The sequence below is a fragment of the Sitophilus oryzae genome, unplaced genomic scaffold (genome assembly GCF_002938485.1).
Source record: "Sitophilus oryzae breed Bouriz unplaced genomic scaffold, Soryzae_2.0 scaffold_1492_pilon_pilon, whole genome shotgun sequence".
Lineage (NCBI taxonomy): Eukaryota > Metazoa > Arthropoda > Insecta > Coleoptera > Curculionidae > Sitophilus > Sitophilus oryzae.
Genome location: NW_022146161.1, coordinates 52,543 through 79,571, shown reverse-complemented (window position 1 = coordinate 79,571; position 27,029 = coordinate 52,543). Strand labels below are relative to the sequence as shown.

General features: G+C 30.5%; 1 protein-coding gene across 1 annotated transcript; it reads right to left on the bottom strand.

Annotated features, from left to right (window-relative positions):
• Positions 1 to 16,585: 16,585 nt before the first annotated feature.
• Positions 16,586 to 23,449, bottom strand: LOC115877442. The gene is made up of 2 exons (XM_030893596.1): positions 23,145 to 23,449; positions 16,586 to 16,821 (listed from the first exon to the last, which is right to left on the bottom strand). The coding sequence occupies exons 1-2, from the start codon at positions 23,349 to 23,351 to the stop codon at positions 16,642 to 16,644; spliced, it is 387 nt and encodes a 128-aa protein (XP_030749456.1). The 5' UTR covers positions 23,352 to 23,449; the 3' UTR covers positions 16,586 to 16,641.
• Positions 23,450 to 27,029: the final 3,580 nt, after the last annotated feature.

Here is a 27,029-nt window from a genome sequence, read left to right as displayed (position 1 = left end):
ATAACTAGTCGTAACCTGTTAAAATAAAACAATTTTATGGTTCTACCTTATATCGTCTTTGTCGTCATATCTCCATTCCGATGTATACCTACACTCGATGTCGACGGAAATTTGAACACGAGGGGCTATCTGTATTGACATAAATCCCTCCAAAACAAATCTATCCATAACCTAACCTTTTATAGCCCAGTCTTTACCCTTCAAATAACCCCGCATATATTACATTTATAGAAAGATGTATATCGATATAATATTTTAGGTAAAATAACTAAGCCAAGCCAAGTATACAAACCTGCAGATTTTATCTGTATATTTATTAATATAAATGTAAAATTTTTACTTGAATTTAATGCATTTCTTAGTAGATTATATATTATATTTTATTTCCTTTTCCCTTGTTGATGTAAATAATATATACAGGGTGAGTCTTAAATAAGTGTTAATATTTTCAGGGCTGGTAGATCTCGATAAAACACACATATTTTTTCTTTGGGGGTGTTATTTCAACTGGTAATGTATGTATAAAAAACTGGCCTGTAACTGCCAATATATAAAAATTGATATTTAAATAATTTATTTTTATTTAATTTTTAATAAATGTTCTTGTTTCAGTTGCTGTTGTTGCTGCTTTCTTCATTTGCTGGGCTCCGTTTCACACTCAGCGACTGGTAGCTGTGTACCTGGCTAGTGCTTCGCCAGAAACTCAAGAAAAATACTATTATCCGTACTTGTACTTGGTGTACACCAGCGGAGTACTTCACTACGTGTCCACGTGCATCAATCCTTTGCTGTACCACATCATGTCGAACAAATATCGAAATGCATTTAAGGTAAGTTCAAAACAATCTGTTATGTGTAATCATACTAATATATTATTCTGGATTTTTTTTATTAGATATTTACGTTCTATTTAGCATACCAGATTTAACTGAAATGTAAAAAATTAAAATTTTATTTTTGAAAATAATTTAATTATTGACTGATTGTAGATTATACAGGGTGGTCTGAACTGTATTCCCGAAACTTCGGCAGCATATTCTGCAGACAAAAATAAGTAAAAAAGTTCGTATAAATGTATGTCCTAAAATGCTGGGTTTTGGAGATACAGGGTGTAGAAGCTTCATTTTTATTTCGATTTTTTCCAAATAATTTCTGAAGTAACGTCAATATTTGGATGAAAATTGGTATCTGGGAGTTTTTTGATATGAGAAATTTAATTTTGATGTCAATATGACTCCTATTTGTAGGGGGCGCCACCTACATGTGTTCTAACTGTTTTTAAAACTAATAATTTTCGTCCGTACCTGTATAAAACTACTGAGTAAAAAAATACACATTTAGAATATTTTTTACGTAATAAAGATCTCTTAGTAAAAAATGGCTAGGAGTAATGGTTCTCGAGATATTTGGAATCGAATTTATCAATACCTGTCATCATTGACATAAATTAAACATGTTGACTAAATAGTTATTAGACTGAAATCATAAATTTGAAATGTTTTTGTGCCAAAAGTTCAACAGAAACTGTTTATCATTATTTTTGCGCACAAAATGTTGATGATTAATTTAAAAAAATTAAATTCTTCCAAATTTATTATTTCAGTCAAATAACTGTCAACTCAACGTGTTTATTTTTTTATCAATAATGACATGTATTGATTGTTTCCATTCGAAATATCTTGAGACCGGTTGCTCGTAGCGATTTTTACCAAGAGGCACTTTTTACGGAAAAAATCGAAATAAAAATGAAACTTTTACACCCTGATCTCCGAATCTAAGTATTTTAGGACATACATTTACACGAACTTGTTTACTTATTTTTATCTGGATAATATGCTGCCGAAGTTTCCGGAATACAGTTCGGACCATCCTGAAGATTGTATAGGACGGGAGAAGTTAATCACCCTAGAGTTATAACTCATCATACAATCTCAAGACTTTGACAAAACTCTACAAGTATCTACAACCGGGGTTTTATAGAGGTTAGTTCTCCATTTCTGAGGTCGTACCAAAGTTTTACCCGCACTCAGCGATGAGGTGTTCTGATGTTATTCCATTTTCCTCTCAGAATCTGCATTTACCGTTGTTTCTTAGCTTTAATCTAGGGAGGTGTTCATCAGGGGCGGCTTGTCCTATGAGGCAGATGAGGCAGTGCCTCACCAATACATTTGAAAAAGTACACGTATTAATCGATACATCTTTAATCACAATTTTATATTTTTTTCCCTATTTGCATCAATAATAATTGTATTTTTTAACCGTCATTCTACATTAAATTACGTCGATGGTATTCCTTTAAACGCGCTTCCTTTCCCATATGCGACAAACTCGACAATGTATATCCATCTCATTTGTTCTTTAAGAAGTATATGTGCAGAGGTTTGCCTCTCGCCTTTCCTTGTCTAGCGTATTGTGGTATATCGTACTGACAGAGCGACAGCGTCCACTGGAATCTTAACTCTATACAATGAAAAGAAAAAGCATAGGCAAAACCTTTAGTTGAAGAGAGATAAAATTTATGGAGTAGTAGCGCGTAAAAAGACCGTATTGAGGCGAGCCTCAAATGTAAATTTGAACCTTAAAAATATGTATCACTTCCCGATCAGCCCGAGAGATTTTAGGCGACAGGCTGAAAATGCAGAATTGCATTATTTGGGAATTTGGCTTAGTTTGAATTAATTCTGCCGGTTATTACACTGTTTTGTCTCTAATTGATTAATATCTACGTTTTTTAATGTGAATTGCATGTTTAATTACTCTTTTTACTGATTATTGTACATATTAAGTAAATACCTAAAAAGTGGGCAGTGACTTATTGTTAAAATAAAAACACTAAATCACCACAATACACCAAAACACTTTTACTTTTACACTGGACGCGCGTTTCGCTAACCATGTTAGCATCATCAGCAGATGATTATAAACTAAAGTACAATCTACAAGGTGAGCGTTTATATACTCGCTCAGTGGGCCCCGAGTGGGCGTGGCAAAATCTAGCCAACCGAGTGAGAGCCAACTGAGCGTAACAGTTAGATTTCCGCCACTAGAGTAGTAGGAACAAAGAACTTGAAGGAATTGGACCGTTGACTCTGTTCATACTATCTTTACATTTATTAATTCTGATGCTTTCATATGCATCTAATTGCCTGTAATTTGAGACTTGTTTAATTAGTTTTAAATTATTAAGATCTATACAATGTTCATTATCAACAATATGTTCGGCAACGCAAGATTTATCCGGTCTACCATATCTTATCTGAGCTAAATGTTCTTTAAATCTAGTTAATATTGATCTTCTAGTTTGCCCAACATATTTCTGATTACAATCTTTACAAGAAATTTCATAAATACCCGACCTTTCCAGTGGACGTGTTTTATCTTTTGGATTACCTAATAATGGAATTATTACCTAATATGGAACCTCCACTGGAAAGGTCATGCATCATCAGAGGACTTCACCAGATAAAGTTTTTCGAATCATTTCTAGATAAATTGTGTATATTCAAAAAGTAAAACGACCTGTTACAGATTTCGTTATGTTTTATTTTTATCGGATGGGTAGAAAAACAAAATTTTACCATACAGAGTAAAATATAAGAGAAAATATCCTGAGGTCGCTTTGATGAAAATTTACTGTTGCAATAGCCCTATGTAATAGGTACCGTATGATCGAGAAAAAACGGCGTCAGCGTTGGCTCTGAAATGAAGATCGCTGTCATTTTATATGTAAATTTATATGGGAAATGTCATCGATCGTCATTTCCCAGCCAACTGGATGCCGTTTTTTTTCGATCATACGGTGTAATCATCATCATGTAGCCATCGTTGTCCACGGCTGAACGTAGGCCTCCTCCATATTTCTCCATGTCTCTCGATTTTGGGCCGTCATCATTTCTTCTTTTATACGGTATAATACTGCGAATTATATTACATAAGGCTATTTCCGCAACTGCTAAAAATTTAGAAATATTTTAAATCAATAAGTTAAATTCACTCCAGGTTTTTACCACTTTTTAAAAGATGATTTTTTTCAAATATGAATTATCATGGAAATCCCGCATATATAGTGCTTCAAATAAATCAGTAGTGTGATGTATGCTGAATTTTATGCTGAACCCAATTCTGTACAGAAAAATGGTAATGCGATTGCAATTTTAAAGAAAATATTTTTTAGGATATGTACTTTTTTTACATAGAACTTCCTCGTACCAGTGGCGCATCCAGAGATTGAGTCTGGGAGGGGTAGTAGCAACATTTAAATACAGTAATAGATTTAAATTAAATTTTCACTCAAAGGTATTATGACTATATGAAAAAAAACTAACTTAGATTGTTCTGGATTTCTATTTTGATTGATATTATTAATTTATTTTGTGACAATTTTTATTTATATACCAGATTTTCTTATTTATAATTTTCTTTCTGGGAGGGGTAATTACCCCATTACGCCTCCCGTATATGCGCCCCTGCCTCGTACTAATGGCCACCCTATATACATACTAATAAAAATTCTCTTCTAATGTGCCTCACCATCTTCCAGTGCTACGAGCCGCCCCTGGTGTTCATTGAGAAGACAGTGTCCTGTTAAAAAGCCTGTGAAAATCCAAAGATTGTTCTTACTAAATCAAGTAAAATCTGTATTTTTTTTCGGTCGTAGGTCTTGAGAAATCTCTCCGAGTATCTTAGACCGTTGGAGGATTCCCATTCCAAGTTATAGTTTTTGTTTAATGAAAATAAAGGTTTCATTAGCAAAAAGTGACTTTCTTTCAACATCAGGTATCTAATTAAAATCAAATTATATTAAAGATAAATTAAATGTCACAAAGCGTAGGCAAAAAATAGTATTACGTCTCATAAAATTTAAGCAATCCCTTTAACGTGGTAAAAATGGAGTATAAATTTTAAAAGTAATTTTGAAGAATATTTTAGGAACATTTAAGGATATAAAAAAGCCACACCAAATATTTTTGACTTATATTTAATTTACTGCATTTAACTTAAATGTAAAAAATATAAAATTTGGGTTTTAAAAACAGCGTGTTTATCGATTGTTACATACAATTCCAAGAAATAACTGTATAGTTTAGTTTTTCTTTAAAAATATTATACAGTAAAGCCTGTAAAAATTGCCATTGTTATATACAGTATGTCCTCGGACTGTCTTTACAAGAATAAAAACTTTTTTTGTTGACATTTTGAAAAAAATACATTCTTCATAAAAATGTTGCTTGTTCTAAAACGGTTAATCCCTTTTATACTTTTCCAGATTGCCATACCGTTTTAGAGAAATTTAAAGAAAACATGAAAATATAGCTAAAAGTCCTAAAAATCAAAACGCGTTTCTAATAATTTCGTTTTCATTCTTTGATAGATTGTTATTGAAAGATTTTTTATTGACATCATATTTTTTGCTGTTACACAATGTTAAAGAAGCACAAAATGTTAAGGAAAAAGCAAATCGGAAAAGTTATCAGAAAATAAAAAAGAAAACAACAGCAAAAAATATGACGTTAATTAAAATTAATAAAAACCATCTATGAAAGAATGAAATGGAAATTATATAACAACAGAAACACACTTTGATTTCTAGCACTTTCAAAAAATTCAACTATATCTTCATGTTTTTTTAATTTTCTCTAAAACGATATGGAAATTTGAAAAAGTACGGAATTAGCTATTTTAGAACAAACAAAAATTTTAATGAAAAATGTTTTTTTCTCAAAAAGTAAATAATAAAAGAGTTTTTTTTTGCTCCTATAAAGACAATCTGGGGATATACTGTAGAAATGACCCGTTTATGCTAAATTAATACAGAATACATATTATGAAACAGAGGTAACTATTTGGTTATGCTTACACTATACTGGGTTTACTAAGTCTCTATCTGTTCTCTGCTGTATAATTGAGATTGGATCCTTTCAAGCATTTAACAAGATAGGGCTATTGACTGACGTTTGATCTCGTTAGGCAAAGCAAGCATCAATTTAACACAATCAGTAAAAATAACGATACAGCAATGTTTAAGAGAATAACTCAGACAAATAACATAAATAGACAAGCCGTACAAAACGAAGTTTTCAAGATATACAAACCAGATTTAATAGAAAAAGACTTATTATTTATTAAAAAAATGTATTAACATTTTTAATACACAATTATTACTTTGCATATACACCTCTGGTAACTTCATCTGTGTGGTCTGTATTGTAGGTAATGCATGCGATAGAGATAAATATAAATGACCGGTTGGCAGACAGAGACACAAAATAAAAGACGGCATACAGTGTTGCGGTTTTTACGTTTGTAGGAAAATGTGCATAGAAAAAAAAACTATTTTAAAAACGTTCATGTGTACTATAGTCTGTCCAACGACAAAATCCCTGACAGTGATAGATGTATCTGTCATTTTAATTTCAAAGTAGTTTATTTTATTCTACAAAGAAATATTAAAATTAAATATTTAAAATTTGAGTGACAAGTGATTACTTCAAAATATTGTGAAAAAAAAACTTATAAGACTGAAAAACTCTAATCGAGTTATTTTATTTCCAAAAAAAATGACGGTATTTGTTAATACAAAATAAACAAGGGTGTATTTTAAACAAAACACCACATACCAAAAAAAAATATATATAAAAAAGAACTATTTATTACTTTCAAGCATCAAGAAACGTCTTGCATTTATTATTATATTTATCAATATTACTTATGTACAAATAAAAAAATAATATTGCACAGGAATAAATAAAACAAAATATTTTATTGATAATAACACTTATTGCATTTTATACCTTAAAAATTGATTAACTAAGTTTAATCTTAATTTTTTTAACCAGTACCTTTTGACATTATCTTTCTGCAGTACTAAAATCTATTATTTACCTATCGTGTGATGTCGTTATTTTACAGCTATACTCTGTTTTTTTTTCTCAGGTAAGATTTCGACAGACGATGACAGAAGAAAAGCAGATGACGTCCCATACCAATCTATTTATTTTACTAAAAAAAGTTTCTAATAATTTTTAAGTTAACTATGGATGGGTTTAAATATAAATGCGTCATGCGTCGTCACTTGTTGTTTTTAACCAGTTTTATTGGTTTATCTCAAAAATGACAGATCGTATTTCAATTTTATTGGTTTGACGGAACGATGAACGACAAACGGACGCCGATGCGTATCACAAAACATCCCCCTTTAGAACTTTTTCTTTAATGGCCATAAGCGGGAGTAAAAGGCCAACCGCCCGAACAAACACTAGAGGCGCCACCGGTCATCAAATGGTGTAAAAATTGCGAAAATTTCATCATATCATATAATTTTATTTCATCATATCATTTTAATTTTCATCATATCATCTAATTTTGACATAAGGGGTCGCGCTTAACTTTTTCAATTTTAATTCAATATTCATTGTTTTCAAATTATATTATTGTATTTTGTGAATGTATAAATGAAAAAAATGTTTTCTTAGTATAAAGATGCATTATAGTAATTTAAATTATATTACATACATATTTAATATTCAAATACTATGACATATATGTCAGTTGCCGTCTAAAATGTCATCTTGATAACAAAAAGTTAGTTATTGTCAAAAGTAGTTAAAATCATGTTAAAATATTAAAATATACAAGTTATAATTAGATATTTTATATTATTTCAACAGCAAACACATAATAGTACAGCGTAATGTTGATATGCAGGTCCAAAACAAAAAGTGCCGTTATATTTTTCAGTTTTCGTTGTCAGCCGCGGAAGTTTCAGTGATTTTAGTGTTGTCGGAAAGGTTGTCGGATATTTTTATTTGTGAAATAGAAATATTGCGTTTGGATTGCAAAACCAAAAGTGGAAGTTTTATTGCAATGTAAGTAAGCGTTTGTCCATTTTATATTTTACTTTTTTCATACCTACGACAAATATACATATACTGAAATTTTATAATTCGTTTTATTTAAAAAATGTTAGAAAACAGGCTTGTAATCCTGTAATTGACATAATTGATATGTAATATATTCCATTTAAATGTAATATATTACTTTACAATTAAAAAAATGTAAATTTAAAAAATATATTAAAAATATATACAGGCATTAATTGAAATTTTTTGAGTGCGAACAAACACGAGAGGCGCTTTATTATTTACTTTCATTTCTTAACAGGACAGACGAAGTTCTAAAGGGGGATGTTTTGTGATGCGTATGAACTCGCCTTTAGATTTTTGACGTTTGTCAAAGTCTTGCCAAATTATAGGTTATAATTTTGTGACAACTTTTGTCAAATACCTTGCGTTTTGGAAGATGATGCATTTTGATTCGTGTTATTACGTGTTTTGTGTCTTTTGAAGTTAAGTGGATGAAAAATCGAGTGAAAATTAACTGTAGAACACGGAGCACAGTATATGGTTAATACTCGCTGCCCAGGCAGAAAGTCTTATACTGTGGTCTTATACAGATACACCAATAAAATTACAATCAATAAAGTTCGTATACCATCTCGTCGTAGATAAGTGCATCTCGAATATGGTAGAAGGACCATACTAAACACATACTAGAAACTGGAGTAGCTGTAAAATATCGACATCACACGATAGGTAAATAATGGATTTTAGTACTGCAGAAAAATAATGTCAAAAGGTACTGATTTAAAAAAATTAAGATTAAAGTTAATTAATCAACCTGTGAGGTATAAAATTTGGTAAGTGTTATTATTAATAAAATAGTTTGTTTTATTTATCTTGTTTTATTTATTCCTCCGGAATATTACAAATTTGTATTTGTGCATAAGTTATATTGATAAATATAATCATAAATGCGTGAAGTTTCATAAAGCTTGAAAGTAAAAAATAGTTCTTTTTTTATATTTTTTGGTATGTGGTGTCTTGTTTTTGTTTGTTTTGTATTAACACATACCGTTTTTTATTAAATAAAATAACTCGATTACATTTTTTCAGTTTTATACCTACAGTTTTTTTTTACAATATTTTGAAGTTACTTGTGAGTCAAATTTTAAATACATATATTAAATTTCCTGCTATGCGTTCCAGTTGTACCAACTTATTTCTTTCTAAAATAAAATAAACTACTTTGAAATTAAAATGACAGACACATCTATCACTGTCAAGGATCTTCTCGTTGGACAGACTATATTCCTGTTTTTAGTACCAAATGCGAACTTTATTGGTGCATAAAACTCTCTGTCTGGGCACAAAATATTAACTATAAATTGTGCTCTGGGTCTACAGTTCATTTTCCCTCGATTTTTCCTCCGCTTAACTTCAAAAAACACAAAAATTCGCAAATGCTTATAATCTTCTAAAACACAGGTTATTTGACATAATTTGACACAAATTTATAAACTATAATTTGGCAAAACTTTGACAAGCCTCAAAAATCTAAAGGCGAGTTCATACACAGTATCCGTCATTCGTTCATCGTTCCGTCACTCCAATAATATTGAAATATGATCTGCCATTTTTGAAATAAACCAATAAAACTGGTTAAAAACAACAAGAGACGACGCGTGACGGATTTATATTTAAACCCATCCATAGTTAACTTAAAAAATATTAGAAACTTTTTTTAGTAAAATAAATAGATTGGTATGGACGTCATCTGCTTTTTTTTCTGTCATTGTCTGTCGAAATCTTACAGGAGAAAAAAAACAGAGTATACTGAAATGAAAAAAATACATCTAAGCTAAATATAATCTATTACAGCTATAGTAAAATGAGTAGTAACTAATTGTGAAAAATAGTTTCAGCCCTCGATGCAACATTTTTCAGCCCTCGATGCAACACCTATTGTGCGGTTTGAGATTCTGCCGCACAATCCGGCAATACCGCACAGAAGAAATGTATCAACCCAACTTTTGTCTCTTTTTAATACATTTGATTTCTCATTAAGCTGTCGACGTCACTGTCTTACACGTTAAAATCCAAACCACGCAGTTTCGATGACCAGATCGGTATATTGCATTATTACAAAAAAAATTGCTATTACAAATTGTCGGCTTTAAGAAACTGAAGCGTTTTGCAGTTCTTAAAAAAGTGTGTTTTAATTGTTTACACCGCATCAGCTAGTCTGTAACTGACATATTTTGAAAGTTTTTATTCCCGCGGAGTTTTATTATGAATAAAGTTTTTCCAAAAAATACGGAGAAAATCTTGAGCCTGAAAAATATGTTGACGAAGTAGGTAGAGGACTGTTTAGAATATTTAAATTCTGTTTTGGATTATGGGACTCCAGACAATGCTTGGCAGGAAACTTTCACGATTAGGATAAGGCTGTTTAATTACGGGGAAGTAGGCGTTAGGGTAAACATAAAAATGTTTTAGTAATCTCTTGAATTTAAAACCACTAAAATATATAATTAAATATCAAAATAATGTCTTTCAATGAATAAATTGTAAGGACAAATATATTTTTTTCGCAGCAACATGCGTGGCGATTCCTTAATAAGTGCAAATGTGCATGTGAAACACTAAATTAAATGCATCTTTTTGTCCTTTCACAGAAACTTGTCACAGAAAAATGTGTGAAACAATTTTCCTGTCTGGCGTTAAAGCTTAAACGTATCTATTACTTGACACTTTCAAAGATTAGTTATTTATGGTACTAGAGTGTTATCTTACATATACCGGGTGTCGCATCGTCGACTGGGACATAGGAAATCCCATGTAAACTTTAATGGGGTCAATTATTGGCTTCCCTAATTATTTTAGAGAATAATTCTATTTAGGTTTATTGAAGAGCACTAAAACCCACATTCAAAAGAATAACTTTAGATATTTTTGATTAGCCCGTTTGTTAGTTATCGCCGATTTCTTTTTAAATATTTCTCCTTTCTTATGGCCCTGTATTTACTTATGAGCACCAGTCAAGGTAAAAGATAACTGTCAAATGAAGTTGTCATTTCAGAAATTTATCTATTTAATATTAAATTATAAATTGTCTATTAAATTAATAAGTTAAGAATTATCAACAGAAATTTTGATTTTTTATATGGTGCACCCTGTATATTTTTTATTTATTGAAAATAATTTAAAATTACCTTTCCAAAAATATAACACACTTGATATTTTGCTCGATTCCTCTTCGAGATATAGAGTATATAAAAATTCGCCCCCTTTAAATAAGTAGGCTTTGAACGGCACCGGCTGTAATGCAAAAAAATTCTAGCTGTGAGCATCAGTTAAAACGAAAATAATATTTGCTATGAGAGATGCAGAATTTTATAACAATTTAAAATATATTTAACTAACATCAACACATTTCAACTATATCTAATAACAATAAAAATAAATAGCAAACCAAGACATGGGATTTTGCTACAGGTGTTCGACACATCGACCGTCTTCTGTTATGGACAGACGGGGCAGTTTTGAACATTTCTCGCGGAATTCATTAACTCAGTGGGGGTGAAAGATTCCCTCTCATAACTGCTAAGTATTTCTAATTCTTGTCTAGATTATACGGAAGAATAAGGAACCTTTATTCTTCCGCAAATATATCCATAGGATTAGATCCATGGGCACTAAGTCAGGCGGCCTCGACGGCCAACGGCTGGGATCTTGGTTAGCTATTCAATTTCAATTTTTCTTGAAATTGGCTGCAAAAATTTGCTGATAACTTCAGCGTTCAGAGGCGGTGCGTCGTCTTGCTGGAAAAATATGTTTTCCAGTTCCATTAAGGGCATATCATCAATAACGGGTCCAAAGCCTGCTAGTTAAAAGTGGCGAACTTTTAAAAATTCTGTATTTCGAAGGGGATTATAACAAAATATCAAGTGTGCTATATTTTTGGAAAGGTAATTTTAAATTGTTTTCAGTTAATTAAAAATATAGAGGGTGTCCCAAATAAAAAATCAATTTTTCTGTTGGTAACTCTTAAATTATTAGTTTTAAAAAAATTATACTTAAACCATTAAATTCTACGTAAAAAGGTGCTTTGGAAATGTTTTCAAAGAAATAAAAAATTTTCCATAGTAAAAAAGTTACAGCGATTTGTTAAAAATGTACATTTTTGAAAAACACCCCGTAACTCCGAAACGGTAACAGATATTGATGTGCGGTTTTTACCATCATGTTTTTAATAAAAATTGATCTCCAGACACCGATATTAGTTTTCGTCTATCTCCTATAGAAAAGGATGTTTCCATTTAAAAGCGTCGATTTTGACCCACCCTGTACACCCCAAAATTTTGATACAACGCGGCGCCACTGAAACCAAATATATTTTTTTACAATTGTTTTTAAACTCCAATTAATACAACAAAATATTTAATAATTACTAATAAATACTCATTAAATGCTATACCTAAATTTAACTGACTGTCTGAACTTTATAAGAAAAAGCCAAGTAATTATCCAAGTAACTTTTCCAATAACTTCTGAATAATCGAAAGTCATCCCATAACCGTTTCGAAGTAATAAAATTATCAATAAACCATCTTTACGTCAAGTTCAAGACCGTTCAAGATATTTATTCAGTATTAACGCGTTGGGGCGTTTAAACGGAACTTCGTAATGATGTTAGAAAGTTACAATTGCTGCGAAACAACTCCAATTGTTTATTTAACAAATTTAAATCACCTCCAACTTCTAGGAAATTTTATTTTTAAAATGTAACCGTTGTCAGTTTAAGGAGGAGTTTATGAATTAATTCTAAATAAGTTTTATTGCTCTATAAGGAATATTAAAAGTTTCAAAGAAATAAGTAAACTCAGAAGCTTGAAAATCGTTGCTGAAATCTTCACAAATTTCAGTTGATGATACTTTCAGTATAAAAAGTAAAGATTACAGTTAGGGGTTGGAACCTTTGGTGTTACACAGCAAAATAAAACACTAAATCACCACAATACACTACTAGGAGCCTTGATCATCTGCTGATGATGCTAACATGGTTAGCGAAACGCGCTTCCAGTGTAAAAGTAAAAGTGTTTTGGTGTATTGTGGTGATTTAGTGTTTTATTTTAATACAAATTAAATATACCACCATTATTTTCGCCCAAAAGTAATTAACGAAAATTAATTTTTTAATTACATACTTAATTGTTTTAAATAATAAATTATTCTAAATAAATATGGATTTGACTCAAAAATCAATATAATAATAAATTATGAAAATGGACGTCTCTGTTGTTATAAATAATCATTCGTCAAAAAATGAAATAAAATTTATAAGGCGTTACTTTTTACCACACTGTCTAATACATATAGAAAATTCTGTTTTTTAATATTTGGAGCAATTTTATTATTAATCAACGTAAACAGTCAATTAATGTAGTTTGGATACTGGGACCATATTAATTGATCCTCTTTAACAAAAAATATTTAAACATTTTTTTTTTATTTTTTAATGACAATATTAGCATATTAGCAGTACTCTTTGAAAATTTGATACATATTATCATACATTTGGGTATAGTGACAAATGAGGTCTAAATAATAAGAAAATGCATTTTCTACGAAAACTTAAAGAAATGATATGTAAAAAATGGTCTAATACAATTTTATAGATAATTAAATTATGCATCTGATTCTCGTAAAATATACTGGGTGTTCTATTTAAATTAAACAAGTTATTGCCATTTAAAGCTAGTATTTACTAGTTAATTGTACTAGTAATCTTTAGCTATTAGTGTACTAAGTACACTGTGACAAGTACATTCAGTACAAAGACACTCTGTATAAAGTAGTATTTTGTTTATTATTACAAGCTTTCAATAAATAAACTTCAGTAAATATTTTGGTATTAAAAACTTTGATACCCTTGGAGAAATGAAGCCTTAAAATTTTTACTGCAATTTCATAAAATTGATAATATTTCAAAAACGGTAAGGTTTAAGTGTAATAAACCGTAATCAAATTTACCTTAATTTCAGTCATAGAATCTAAAAATAGAATAATATACAGGTTATTCCATTTAAAAAAATACAACTATAGCATTTTTTACTTATTTGGGACACTGTATCTTGTAAAAATATTTTCAAATTATAGCTCTTATAGTCCTTCAACGAATCCAAAACTTACAATATGTAAAAATCAAATCGTTTAGCTACAATACTCCGTGTCGTATGTGGTGAACAACCCTGTATAATTTCCATTAGTTTTTTTATACTTCGATATTTTTAATGAGGAATGAAAGGAATAAACATATAAATTTTTAGTTCAGCTGAAATTATTTATGTAAGAAATATTTCTTTATTTAGTACTAGCGTGTACCAGCGACTTCGTTTGCGTCGAATTAATCATTTGTAATGGTGATGATAAAGCAAGGCAAGAATTTCCATGCCGGCTCCCCCCCCCCCAGGTACTGCTAGGCACCCCCCAGAGAAATCCTGAATTATGACTTTTGGCTACGTATTAATTTTTATTTGCTTGTGATGCAGTAAAAATGACGTTTTCTAGTTTTGTTTAGTTGATATTAGCGATGGGAACTATCGAATGAATTAGACTATCGAATGGTTACTGAATGAATGATTTCAACTATCGAATGGTTTTATTCGAATAAAATCATTCATTCATTTGTATACTAAAGCATATGTGACAACCTCGCCGTGCGACTAAATGGTTATCCTTGAGCCACGACTATCGAATGCTTTTGATAAATGAAATTTAGTATTCGTTTGATTTTTGTGTGCGTCAGTGCATTATTAGTTCTTCAAATTTTTATAACTTCACCTTATAAATACTGTGCTATTTTTGCGTTTATTAAAATATTTAAAAATACTAAAATAGTAGTTTTTTTAATTGACGATTGTGTGCGTGTGCAGGTGTCAAAATTTTTCCGAAAATTTGTGTGATTTTCCGTAGCCCGATCTTTCAATTATTTTATTTTATATGGTATATATGGTATATTTTTTAATGGGAAATTTTGAGAAGTAGCAATTTTTAAGAGAAATGAGCTGAACTTGAAGTTTTACACGTGCCAATTTAAAAAAAAAGTTAACGATGTTTGCATATTTTTTTGTTTATGCTAATTCTCTTACATGTAGTTTTTTTATGAAGAAATATTTCATTTATTTTTTAAAGTAAATGCCAGTAAAAGTAAATATTATTTTTAAATAATAATATAAAGTACCTAATATAAATAATTTTGATTTCTAATTTTTCACTTATATTTTCCTTCCATTACACTGCATGCTTAGAAAATTAATAAATGTTTATATTTCATGATTTTAAAGTTTGTTGTTAATATAACAAATTAGCTCTGTAATTATTATTATTTAATAAACCAACGATGCCAAAAAAAATTTAAAGACTATATTATTTTTAAATATGATCATAATATAAATAATTTTGACATCTAATTTGTTGTTTATATTTTGCTACTACGTAAAAAAATGTTTATATTAAATTATTTTAAATTTTGTTGTTAATAGGTATAACAAATTATTACTGTTATTATTATTTTTATTAAACCAGTCTTTGTTTAAAAACATTAAAATCATTTTCCTACATCCAAAATATTTTATTATCTAACCTAACCTAACAACAGAATATTAATAAAAAAAATGCAAAAATATATAGACATACTATCCCTAACTAACTAAAGCCAAACAATAATATTCTTTGCTAATATCAACTAATACCAATATATGGCAACAGCGCCCTTCATAATGTATTTTTCTGTGTAAATACTAGCACCTCAATAAAAAATAATGTGTCCTTATCTTTATATGACTCAAAAAATCAAAGATGCCGGCTTCTTTCTAGCATTGCCACCGACCGCTGTCGGGTTTCTCGGAAAAAGAAACCTACGTCGCCGGGCGACAACTAAAATCCAGTTAATATTTTATTATAATTGATCCTGACGAATAAATGAATTTCATAAATGAATGAATTTTATAAATGAATGGTTTTTGCTGCCGAATTACTAGAATACAATATTTCAAGGCAGATGACGCATCTATTCGATAATTTTTATTCGAATAGTTTTCAACGAATGTTTTTTTACTAGCTATCGAATTATTCGAATGAATTGCAACTATCGAATGTTTCGATAGTATTCATTCGATAGTTCCCACTACTAGTTGATATTATTTTATTGTGTTCAAAAATGTGTTTAATTTTTTTAGAAAATTTGTAGCTATTTAAGTAATCTACGGGATCACGGTTTGATAACCAAGTATATAAAATTTATTGACAGAGAAATTCATGTAAAAAAACGTTTTATTCAAAAAATGTGCTTTTTAAAATTATTTTTCATTTAAAAAAAACAAAAGCCCTAGGCCCCCCCTCTGAGCTCAACCCCGGGCCCCTCCCCCAGACCCACCCCAGGATAAGTTGCTAGTTACGCTAATGGCTACTTTCGTTTAGCTGAAATCAGTTATGTATAAGAAATATTTGTTTATTTAGTACTTGGAAACCTTTTTGAATAGTGTGTCACAAAAATGTATCTGTGGAAATGCATCATTTTCAGTTTTTCAACTTTAGAAAAGCTGAAATCAGAGCTACTTTCGTTTAGCTGAAATCAGTTATGTAAAAAATATTTGTCATTAGTATTTCAAAGCCTTTTCGAATAGCTTGTCACAAAAATGAATCTGCGGAAATACATAATTTTCAGGAAAACAAAAACTCAGATATCAAATAGCAACACTTATTTTATTAAATATTCGATACAAAAAGAAAGCAGTATTTTCTAGTTGGCAAAAATATTAATAAGAAATTCGATACCGTGGCTTGTGTCAGATATCATGTAAAACTCAGCAAAATGATGTCCCACACCGCCTGCAGTAATACTAACATGTCCCACATTACTTCCGCTATTTAAATTGATGACTTTAATGCAGTATATACTCGGATCACCATAGTAAGTCGCCTAAAAATTAAAAAAAAAATAAAATTCGCTTTATTTGTTAGCTTGGTCTTGAGTAGCATGCCATGAAAAAGTATATTAAGAAAAACTTTTTTTTTAAATGGAAGTTGTTGAAATAATAAAAAAGTCCATTATTTAAAAAAAAAATCGTGTAGATATTAAAACCAAAAAGAAATTCTTTATATGGAATCATCTATTAATTTTCATAATTTTTGAGACCTATGAACATTTTGTATTTATGAATAAAACTCATTCGTTTCGAATGACTTTTAATGAAAAATAATCCATATAGCAATAAAAAAAATAATAAGGTCCCAAAATAAACACACTGGTATTTTTTGGTTTCTCAAACGAAATGAGATTTAAATTTTTAATGATCAAAAAGCAAAAACAAAAAAATATAATTTTAATAATCCTTGTTGCCACCTCTAGATCTTATACAAGCTTCTATCCGCACTGGAATGCTTCTTATTAAACTATCAACGTTGTCTTGAGGTATGTTTTCACATTCTGCTAATGTTGCATCAATAACCTTTGCGAGATGTCCTGGATTGTTTCGACCAGTTCTAACACTTCTTTTGACCTGGTCCCACAAGTGTTCGGTAAGGTTTAGATCTGGTGAACATGCAGGCCAGTCCAAAACTATGACACCTTCCGTTTCAAGACATTCTCTATAGTCACTCTGCTGGTATACTATCGTGCATGAAGTTAAAATTGTCCCCAATTGCAGCTCTGCGAAGACTAACGATTGATTCTAGCACTAAATCAACATACCTTCGACCCGTTAAAGTTTGTTGAAGTGGTAACAATGGAGTTTTTGCTCCCACCATACCTCTCCAGAACATTACAGTTCCTCCTATATATTTTGGTACAGATTTGGCAGCCTGGAGTGTCGCTCGTCTTCCTGGAGCTCTGAGAACCCGAATTCGATGATCATCTGATCTTATAGGCCAATCCTGGTCTCGTCTGAAAAAAAAACATTTTGCCAATTCTCAGTTGTCCAGTTTTGATGTTGAAGGCACCAGTTTAGCCGGCCAATTTTATTTTGCCGAGATAATTGTCGGACACGTAACTCTCTCCTACTGTACAACCGATATCATTGTGTATGTACAACCCTCGAGCACGAAGCCTTTTTCTTATGGTTTCAACTGAAACGTTCACACCTGTAGCTGCCAGAAGTTGTCTTTGTAGCTCTGGATGAGAAACATTGGGATTTCTTCTAGCAATTTGGTACACAAATCGGCCTTGTTGTTCAGTTCTGACTCTTTTACGACTTTCTTGAGAGTTCCTAGTTCCAAGTAGATAACTTGCATATATTTTCGATACAACACCCCGGGTAACGGCTACTATCTCTGTTACGTCGCTTTGGGACAGTAATTTTTAGCAAATTCATTTTAGCAACATTTTAAACAACAATTTAGACTTGGCTTTCAGTTCTCAGACTTGGCTTTTAGTCCGTCCCCAATTCAAGCCAAGCATAGATATGTTTTCTCCGTCAACCGCAGAGTTCGAGTCAAATTCGTCTAGCTTTTTACAAAGGGAAGCTCGAAAAATATTGCACCGAGGTCCCAAGTTGTCAATCTACGCTACCGTATTCTTAGTATACATTTAGATCGAGACTATTTATATTTCCCTAATGCTATTCATTCTTTTTTTTTGCTGCCAGTCAGTCATATTTATTAGTTATTAATAAAAGAATAGTCGGTAGAACTATACAGGGTGTAGATCTTAATTAAGTGCAAATATTTTCAGGGGTGGTAAGAGAATATATGTTTATTTTATTGAGATCTACGAGCTCTGAAAATATTTACACTTATAGAATCACCTTATATAATAAACATTTTCAAACCGAACAAACAACAGATGATTATTAGATAGATAGATAGATAGATAGATATTCATTTATTTGTTCCTATTAACAAAAGTTACAAGAGCCCGCAGGCATGGAACATAGTAAAAATAGCAAAAAAACAAAACTTAAGGCTTAATATAAAACACTTAAATAAGGAAAAACTAGAATAACACTCGACAACAAAAAAATATAAAATATATGTTTCGAAAATCATTGTTCAGTTTAAATAATAGTCTTTCTAACCGTACTATATATATTTATATATATATATATATATATATATATATATATATATATATATATATATATATATATATATATATATATATATACTATATATATATACTATATATATATATATATATATATATATATATATATATATATATATATATATATTATATATACTATATATATATATATATATATATATATATATATATAGTATATACCATACTACAGTAGTAGCAACTAACTCAAACTCTGGATCCCACTACATTACAATTATAACAAACAATAAACATGCTCACTAAAAAGTGAGATATGCGAATCGGAAAAAAAATCGGCCAAACTATAGTATGCCTTTTTGGTTAAATAATCTTTTAGAATAGTTCTTATCTTTCAACGAGACATGGCCTGCAACTCTTCGGGGAAATTATTAAATATTTTTATAATTGAATACTCAGCATTCTTTTGTATATAAGTAAAATTGCATTTTCCAGGTACAAGATTATATCTATTTCTGGTATCATACTTGTGATCACTAACAAAGCCTGCAAAGAGATCTCTATTACCGATCACAAATATATAGGCATCGTAAACATACATGCCTGTCAGCGTCAATATACCCTTCTCTACAAAAACACTCCTGCAGCTTTCTAAACGGCTCATCCTAAATATATTTCGAATGCATCTTTTTTGCAGCAGAAAAAATCTACCTGCCAGAAACGTTCTAAGTTGTAATACCACCATTTTTATATTAGGCAAAACCAGATTATCTGCTCTGTTACTAAAGCTATCTCTCATTTTAGATTGCACAAAAGCATAATAAGCTGTCAATGCAGCTTCTTCGCCCACATTCTCCGAGACAATCCTCAAAGCAAAGCTGTGTCTTGATACCCCCTTTGCAACACCATCAACGTGCGCTTTCCAATCCAATCTGCTGTCAATGACACCAAGCAGAGAAACGTTCTTAGTTGTAATAATTTCATCATTTTTATATTGAAGTGTAAACGCATTATCTGCTCTGTTACCAAAAGCTACACACTGCGTTTTAGATGTGATAAAGATAGATAAACCCATTGACGAAAAATATTCTACCAATATATCACATGTTCTTTTAATTTTAACTCTCATTAATTCTGCATTCACGGCATCAAAGATCAGCGTAGTATCATCGGCATAGAGAGTTGTATGTTCTCTCGTTATATTAGGTAGTTTGTTCGTATAAATTATACAGGGTTGTTCACCACATACGACACGGAGTATTGTAGCTAAACGATGAGATTTTTACAAATTGTAAGTTTGGGGTTCGTTGAAGGACTATTAGAGCTACAATTTAAAAAGTGTCCCAAATAAATAAAAAATATCAAAGTTGTATTTTCTTAAATGGAACACCCTGTATATTATTTATATTATTACATTTTTAGTTTCTACGATTAAAATAAAGGTAAATTTGATTAAGGTTTATTATACTTAAACCTTACCGTTTTTGAAATATTTTCAATTTTATTGAAATTGCGGTAAAAATTTTAAAGCTTCATTTCTCCAAAGGGTATCAATGTTTTTAATGTACTAAATATTTAATGAAGTTTATTTATTGATCAGTTATTGTGTTGCAATAATAAAAATAATACTATATACAGAGTGTCTAAAAATTTATTTTAAATAATTATTAGCTTCAAACGGCAATAACTTCTTTAATTTAAATAGAATGCCCTGTATATTTTAGGAGAATCAGATGCACAATAAAATTGTCTATCAAATGGTATTATACCATTTTTTACCTATCCCTTCAAGTTTTCGTAGAAAATGCATTTTCTTATAATTTAGACCTATAAATGAGAATGAATATCTTCTTATCAATATTCAAAATTCATTTACCAATATATCCATGGAATATTGACATTTTAGATTGTTTTTAAAGCAACAAATGTACAGACTAGTAATATTATCGTTTTTAGCAAAACGATAATATTACTAGCCCATTTGTATGCAAAAAGAAAACTATTTAAATCTTTATAAAAGAGTATACCATTAATTAAATATAACACCATCATTTCCGCCCATATGCTAATTAATGACATACTTAATTGTGTTCGTTAATAAATTATTATAAATAATTGTGGATTTTTGAGTCAGAAATCAATATAATAATAAGTTATCAAATTAAAGTCTTTGTTGTTATAAATAAGCATTTATTAAAAAATGAAATATCATTTTTAAGGTGTTACTTTTTATCACACTGTCTAATGCCCATACAAAATTCAGTTTTTTAGTATTTGGAGCAATTATTATTAATCAATGCAAACAGTCAGTTAATGTAGTTTGAATACTGGATCATATTAATTGGTCCTCTTTAACAAATATTTGAACAGTTTTTTTTTATTTTTTAATGAAATAAACGAATTATATCGACAATATTAGTATCTGTACTCTTTAAAAATTTGATACATCTTTAAAAATAATCTAAAATGTCAATAGTCCATGGATATATTGATAAATAAGTTCTAAATTACAAGAAAATAAATTTTCTACGGAAACTTAAAGAGATAGGTAAAAAATGGTATAATATAATTTGATAGACATTTAAGTGACAAATGATTCTCGTAAAATATACAAGTGTTCCACATTTAAATTAACCAAGTTATTGCCGTTTGAAACTTTATTTAAAATAAACTTACAAACACTCTGTACAGGTAGATTATTTTATTATTACAACCAACAATAACTATTATCAATCAATAAACTTCAGTCAATATTGATATTAAAACTGAATAACAGAAAATTAAAATTATTCTGGAAATTCAAAACAGTAACAGTTCAGTATAATAGTATCTTAATCAACGGCCACGCTGTCATAAAATATAAAGGTATTACCTTTATTTTAATCGTAGAAACTAAAAATATGTAATAATACAGATTGTTCCATTTAAAAAAATACAACTTTGATATTTTTTACTTATTTGGGACACTCTGTATCTTGTAAAATTATTTTTAAATTGTACCTCTAATAGTCCTTCATCGAACCCAAAACTTACAATTTGTAAAAATCTCATCGTTTAGCTACAATACTCCGTGTCGTATGTGGTGAACAACCCTGTATACAATAATAACCCCAAGATTGAACCCTGAGGGACACCTTTTATTACTTTGGTTTTATTCGACACTATAACTCTACCCTGACTGTCATATTCAAAAACCTGCTGGGTTCTATTAACTAAATAAGATTTTATTAGCTCCAACGCCATACCCCGGATACCATACCTATCCAGAACCCGGCATAGTATTTTATGGTTTACACAATCGAACGCCTTTGATAGATCAATACACATTGCTACAGTTAGCTTTGTTTCGTTCAATGAATTAAGTACTTTTGTTAGTGCTTGATCAATCGCTCTTACTGACGATTTCCCTTTCCTAAAACCGTTTTGACTATCCGAGATAAAGACGCTGCTTTCTAAAAAATCTGATATTCGACTGTAAATTATTCTTTCAAAAATCTTCCCGATGTTTGGAAGTAGAGATATAGGTCGATAATTATGTTCATCATCGATCTGTCCTTTCTTGAACACAGCTTTAATTAATGAATTCTTTAACTGATCAGGATAAATACCCGTAGAGAAACATAAGTTGTCATCACCGACAGATTTTGTATTATTTAGTTGATTAATTATCTTAAATATTTCTGGGGAGTTTGTTGGCATTAGAAAAATCGAATCAACTATCATAGCTGGTAATAAAATTATAAGTGTCCCAGAGAAATACATTTTACAATAGTTATTTTACAAATTGGTGTTTATGTTAAAAAGCAACTGACGATTATACTGATGAAAATGGATTAGTTAGTTATGGATCACCTATTAATAACCATTTAATTTTTGCTAATCCAATCTTTTTTGAGCTCTGATCGGGACCGGCCCACCGGGAATTTTCCCGTTTTCCCATATGGCCCATCCACCCCTGCATTCCCAGAATCAAATGTATCAAGTAGCAATGGGCAGGACACCTGAAAATAAAGATGGACAACAGATGGACCACAATAATTACAGCATGGTGCCCACGAGGCCAAACATGAGATGGGACCATGATATTAAGGAATTAGCAGGGATAACTTGGGCGCGCATAGCCAACAATTATTGAAAACAACGGGTCCAACCACAAAGAGAGTATCTAAATATGGGAGGGAAGCTACACCATAATTGGAAATGGTTGAATAAGCTGAAAATGATGATGATGATGAAAATGTACTTACTGTATCACTTCGTTTGAAAAATGGAATTCCGATTTCACTAACGTGATGAGTATAAACCAACTCACTATCTGGTGTACTATCACAAAGCCCGTCAGTTATATTGGTACCATTTGTATTTTCCAAGCTTTCATCGGTTAAAGATGGTGGAATAGCAAATACAATCGTGGCAAATACTATAACTATTACACTAAGATATTTTATTACCATCTTTCTCCTATCACTTTACAGAGATTATCTTTCTATAAAAATATATATATATATATATATCAATTTCCGGTTGGAAAATATTAATATGGACAATGTTATCCCTTTATATAGATGTCTCACTTTCTTATCACTAATTAAACATATTCCTGTTTTTATTTTAATCAAGTAGCATGAACTTTAAGTGGTTTAATATTATTAACTTTATATAAAAAAAACTGATTCTACAGGTATGTTTATCAGGATGTTTTAAAATTTTTTTCGACGCCTTTTAATAAAAATTTATCTTAATTTAATAATTCCTAAAGAGCTGCTTAATTAATTAAAACCATTGACAGCATGCAATAAATAAATATATTATATTGATTAAATAATTGATAAATCTTAGCAAATAAAGACTTATTTTTTTGGAACAGTCTTAAGTGTTCTTAAGTGTCTTAAGTGTTCTTAAATTAGTTTATTTTTTATATTTCTATGTATCAAAGCAATCACAAAATTACTACATTTGTTTGGATTAGGCATCAGTAACTAAATAGTAACAGTTTTAGTAAAATTTAAAAGATAAGTTGTTTTTGTGTGTTGCATATGTAATATTTGTTTGCAAATATATTGAAATTAATTTGAAATTACGAATGCAGTTCTGTATTCCAGAAGCAAACTATATCAGCTCACAAAACACAGTTTTGAGAAAAACGAATTTAAAGTTCTTTTTTGAAGTTATTTCCTAATTACTCGGTTATTTTCAAACTTTTAAGCTTCATTCAGAACCTCGCAATTAGTGGAATAAATTAATGTTTTCAATTAACCTAGAAGTTTGATCCTTTGTAAGTATCCAGAACATCTAAATTAGTGGTAGTCGTTTTCAATTAGTAGCAAACGTTAATAAACTTTGACTTTTCCACTTATTATGCTTCAAAATTTGCGGAGAATGTCATTTAGACCAGAGAATACTTAGATTTTGACCTTTGATTATCATCCGTCAAGAGAAACTGTGGTTAGACATCAAAAGTTTACTTTGAATAAGAAGACTAAGGAAGGAGCATATCAAAAATCTTAGGCCCACCGCGATGGGACTCAAATAAGGCCGACTTAAATTCCGGTTTATCAGTGCCGTTCTAATTTTATTTAAAAAATGTAAAACTATGAAGTAGGGTAGACGTGGGGTAGACTCAATAATTTTTTTTTACGTTGTGAATAAATCTTGGTAGTTATTAAAATTGTTATAAAATCATATTATTATAATAAAAATAAATAAGTTTTAATAATTATTTATTAACACAAACATCCGATACGCTACTGAAGCAGGTAAGTCAAATTGACGTTTCTAAATTCTTTGACATCTAATCTTTGACAAGCAGTAAATAAAAGCAAAAATGCAAGAAAAAATATATAATTAGTTAATTTAAGTGAATTTCATAAATGATCGGTTTACTACACGTATGTATATTATATAGTCACTTACTAGCGAAAAGTTCTATTATTTCACTCAATTTTTGCCGAGATCTACCTCACGCTACACAACCAACTATTTTAGAGTTTTTTTCGATTAATGATAGATACTGTTAATTTAAGTTTCTGCCACAATTTCCATCTAGATTTACTACCTTTATACAACTATCAGTAGTAGAATAAATAATAAATAACATAAAATCAGCTCCGTAAAGACTGACAAATCTACAAAATTTCAAATCAAATTCAAATGTGTCAAATGAATCATCAAACAGAACTGTCAAGGATCCCCAACCTAGAGTCCTTTTTCCGCCCACCATGCATCAATACCTGGATGGCATTATGCTCCTTCCTTAGTCTTCTTATTAGTGATGGGAAAAACCGATTAATTTCAATAATCGAGTACTCGAGTATCAAGCGATTGCAATAACCGAGTGATCACTCGAGCGAAATATCGATCGTTAACTCCAAGTGCCAAGCAGTAAGCTGCGTGCATAGAGCACATATTCTTTCGGTAATGAACGGCAAGTAGTAAGCGGCGAGCGATTCGCTTGATCGCCTGATTTATCTTTAGTTTATTTCGAAGCATTGTCGATGTAGGTCGTAAAATTTTGTCTCTCAGATACGCAACGGATAAATATACCGGGTGCGTCTCAAAAGTGGATCACCTCTATAACATTTTAGCCGACCATACCAATAGATATGGTAGGCCATTAGGATCGGCAAAAAAAAGTTTTTTTAATTTCACTCAAAATGAGTTACAAATAACTCAATCTCCCAACCCAAAGGTCATAAATGACCTAAATACAAAATACCGTATGATCAGCTTGGCGTCAGCGATACATGAAGCCGAAGATGTTTATATCTTAAATTTATATGAAATGTCATTGATGTTCATTTCCCAGCCAACTGGACGCCGTTTTTTTCAGATCCTTACAATGGTGTCTGTCTGTCTGTCCATTTGCCGTCTGTAACACGATAACTCAAAAACCGCTGAACCGATTTCAACCAAATTTGGCACAAAATAGTGTGGCACCGAGAATCTGACCATTAGTTTTTGGTGGGGGGTGGGGGTTGGAAAGGGGTATGGGAGGGGGTTGAGGAAATTTAAAAATCAAGCGCTTTCCAAGAGTACATTAGCTAGCGAAACGCGGTTTTCAAATTAAGATTAGGAATAATATTTGCAACAAAATTTGTAATAACATCGAAATCAGTCAAAGTCGCAATTTTCGAGATATTACCATATTTTAGTATGGGCGGCTATACGTGCCTCCCGGCGCCAATTTTTTATTTTTTCAGATAAAACAACGAGATTTGGTATGTTAGTATATATATAAATTAGGATTGATATTCAATTGTTTTCGGTCACTTCCGGTTTCACCGGAAATGACTGCAACTTTTGATTTAAATCGAACCCTCGGTATCTTTTTACTTTAGTGAATCATTATTCAGCTTGGTAGAAAATGACACTCTGAATAGAATGTCATTTTGAATGAATAACATGTCAACTTATGACATTTTCGCATATGGTTTATTTGAAATTGTAACATGCGGTTCATAACGACAATTTGACTCGAAGTACCAAGTGTGTGGTATCAAATTATTCGTAAAAAAAATCTTTTTCGAAATATGCTTCGAAAATGAAAAAAATTTCGAAAGAGCCACCCTCGTTCCATTTGAAAAAAATTGAGATATGATCAAAAATACGATTTGGGCATCGTTAACCGGCCAGGGCAAGACACTAAACACATTAGACGATCAACTCTATTTTTCCAAGGCTCCTTGATTAAAAATTAGTATTTTTAACACAGCCATGGCACTCTAGATTGAAATTTAAAATACAATTTGTTTTTAAGCGAATATGTCAAAAGTTGACATATGATATGATACGTCATTCTATTTAGAATGTCATTTTCTACCGAATAAAGTAAAAAAAATACCGAGGGTGCCATTTAAAAATCAAAAATTGTAGTCATTTCCGGTGAAACAGGAAGCGACAGAAAACAATTGAATACGTCAATCAATCCTAATTTATGTCATATACTAACATACCAAATCTCATTTTTTTATCTAAAAAAATAAAAAGTAATAAGGGTGAGCCACTTTTGAGACGCACCCGGTATATACGGCGTCGTATAAATTTGCTACCTGCAATGTATGTAGAAAATTCGCTCGGCTTTTTATCGAGTAGGTCACATTAAAATCGGATTTTAATTTATTTCATTCTAGGAT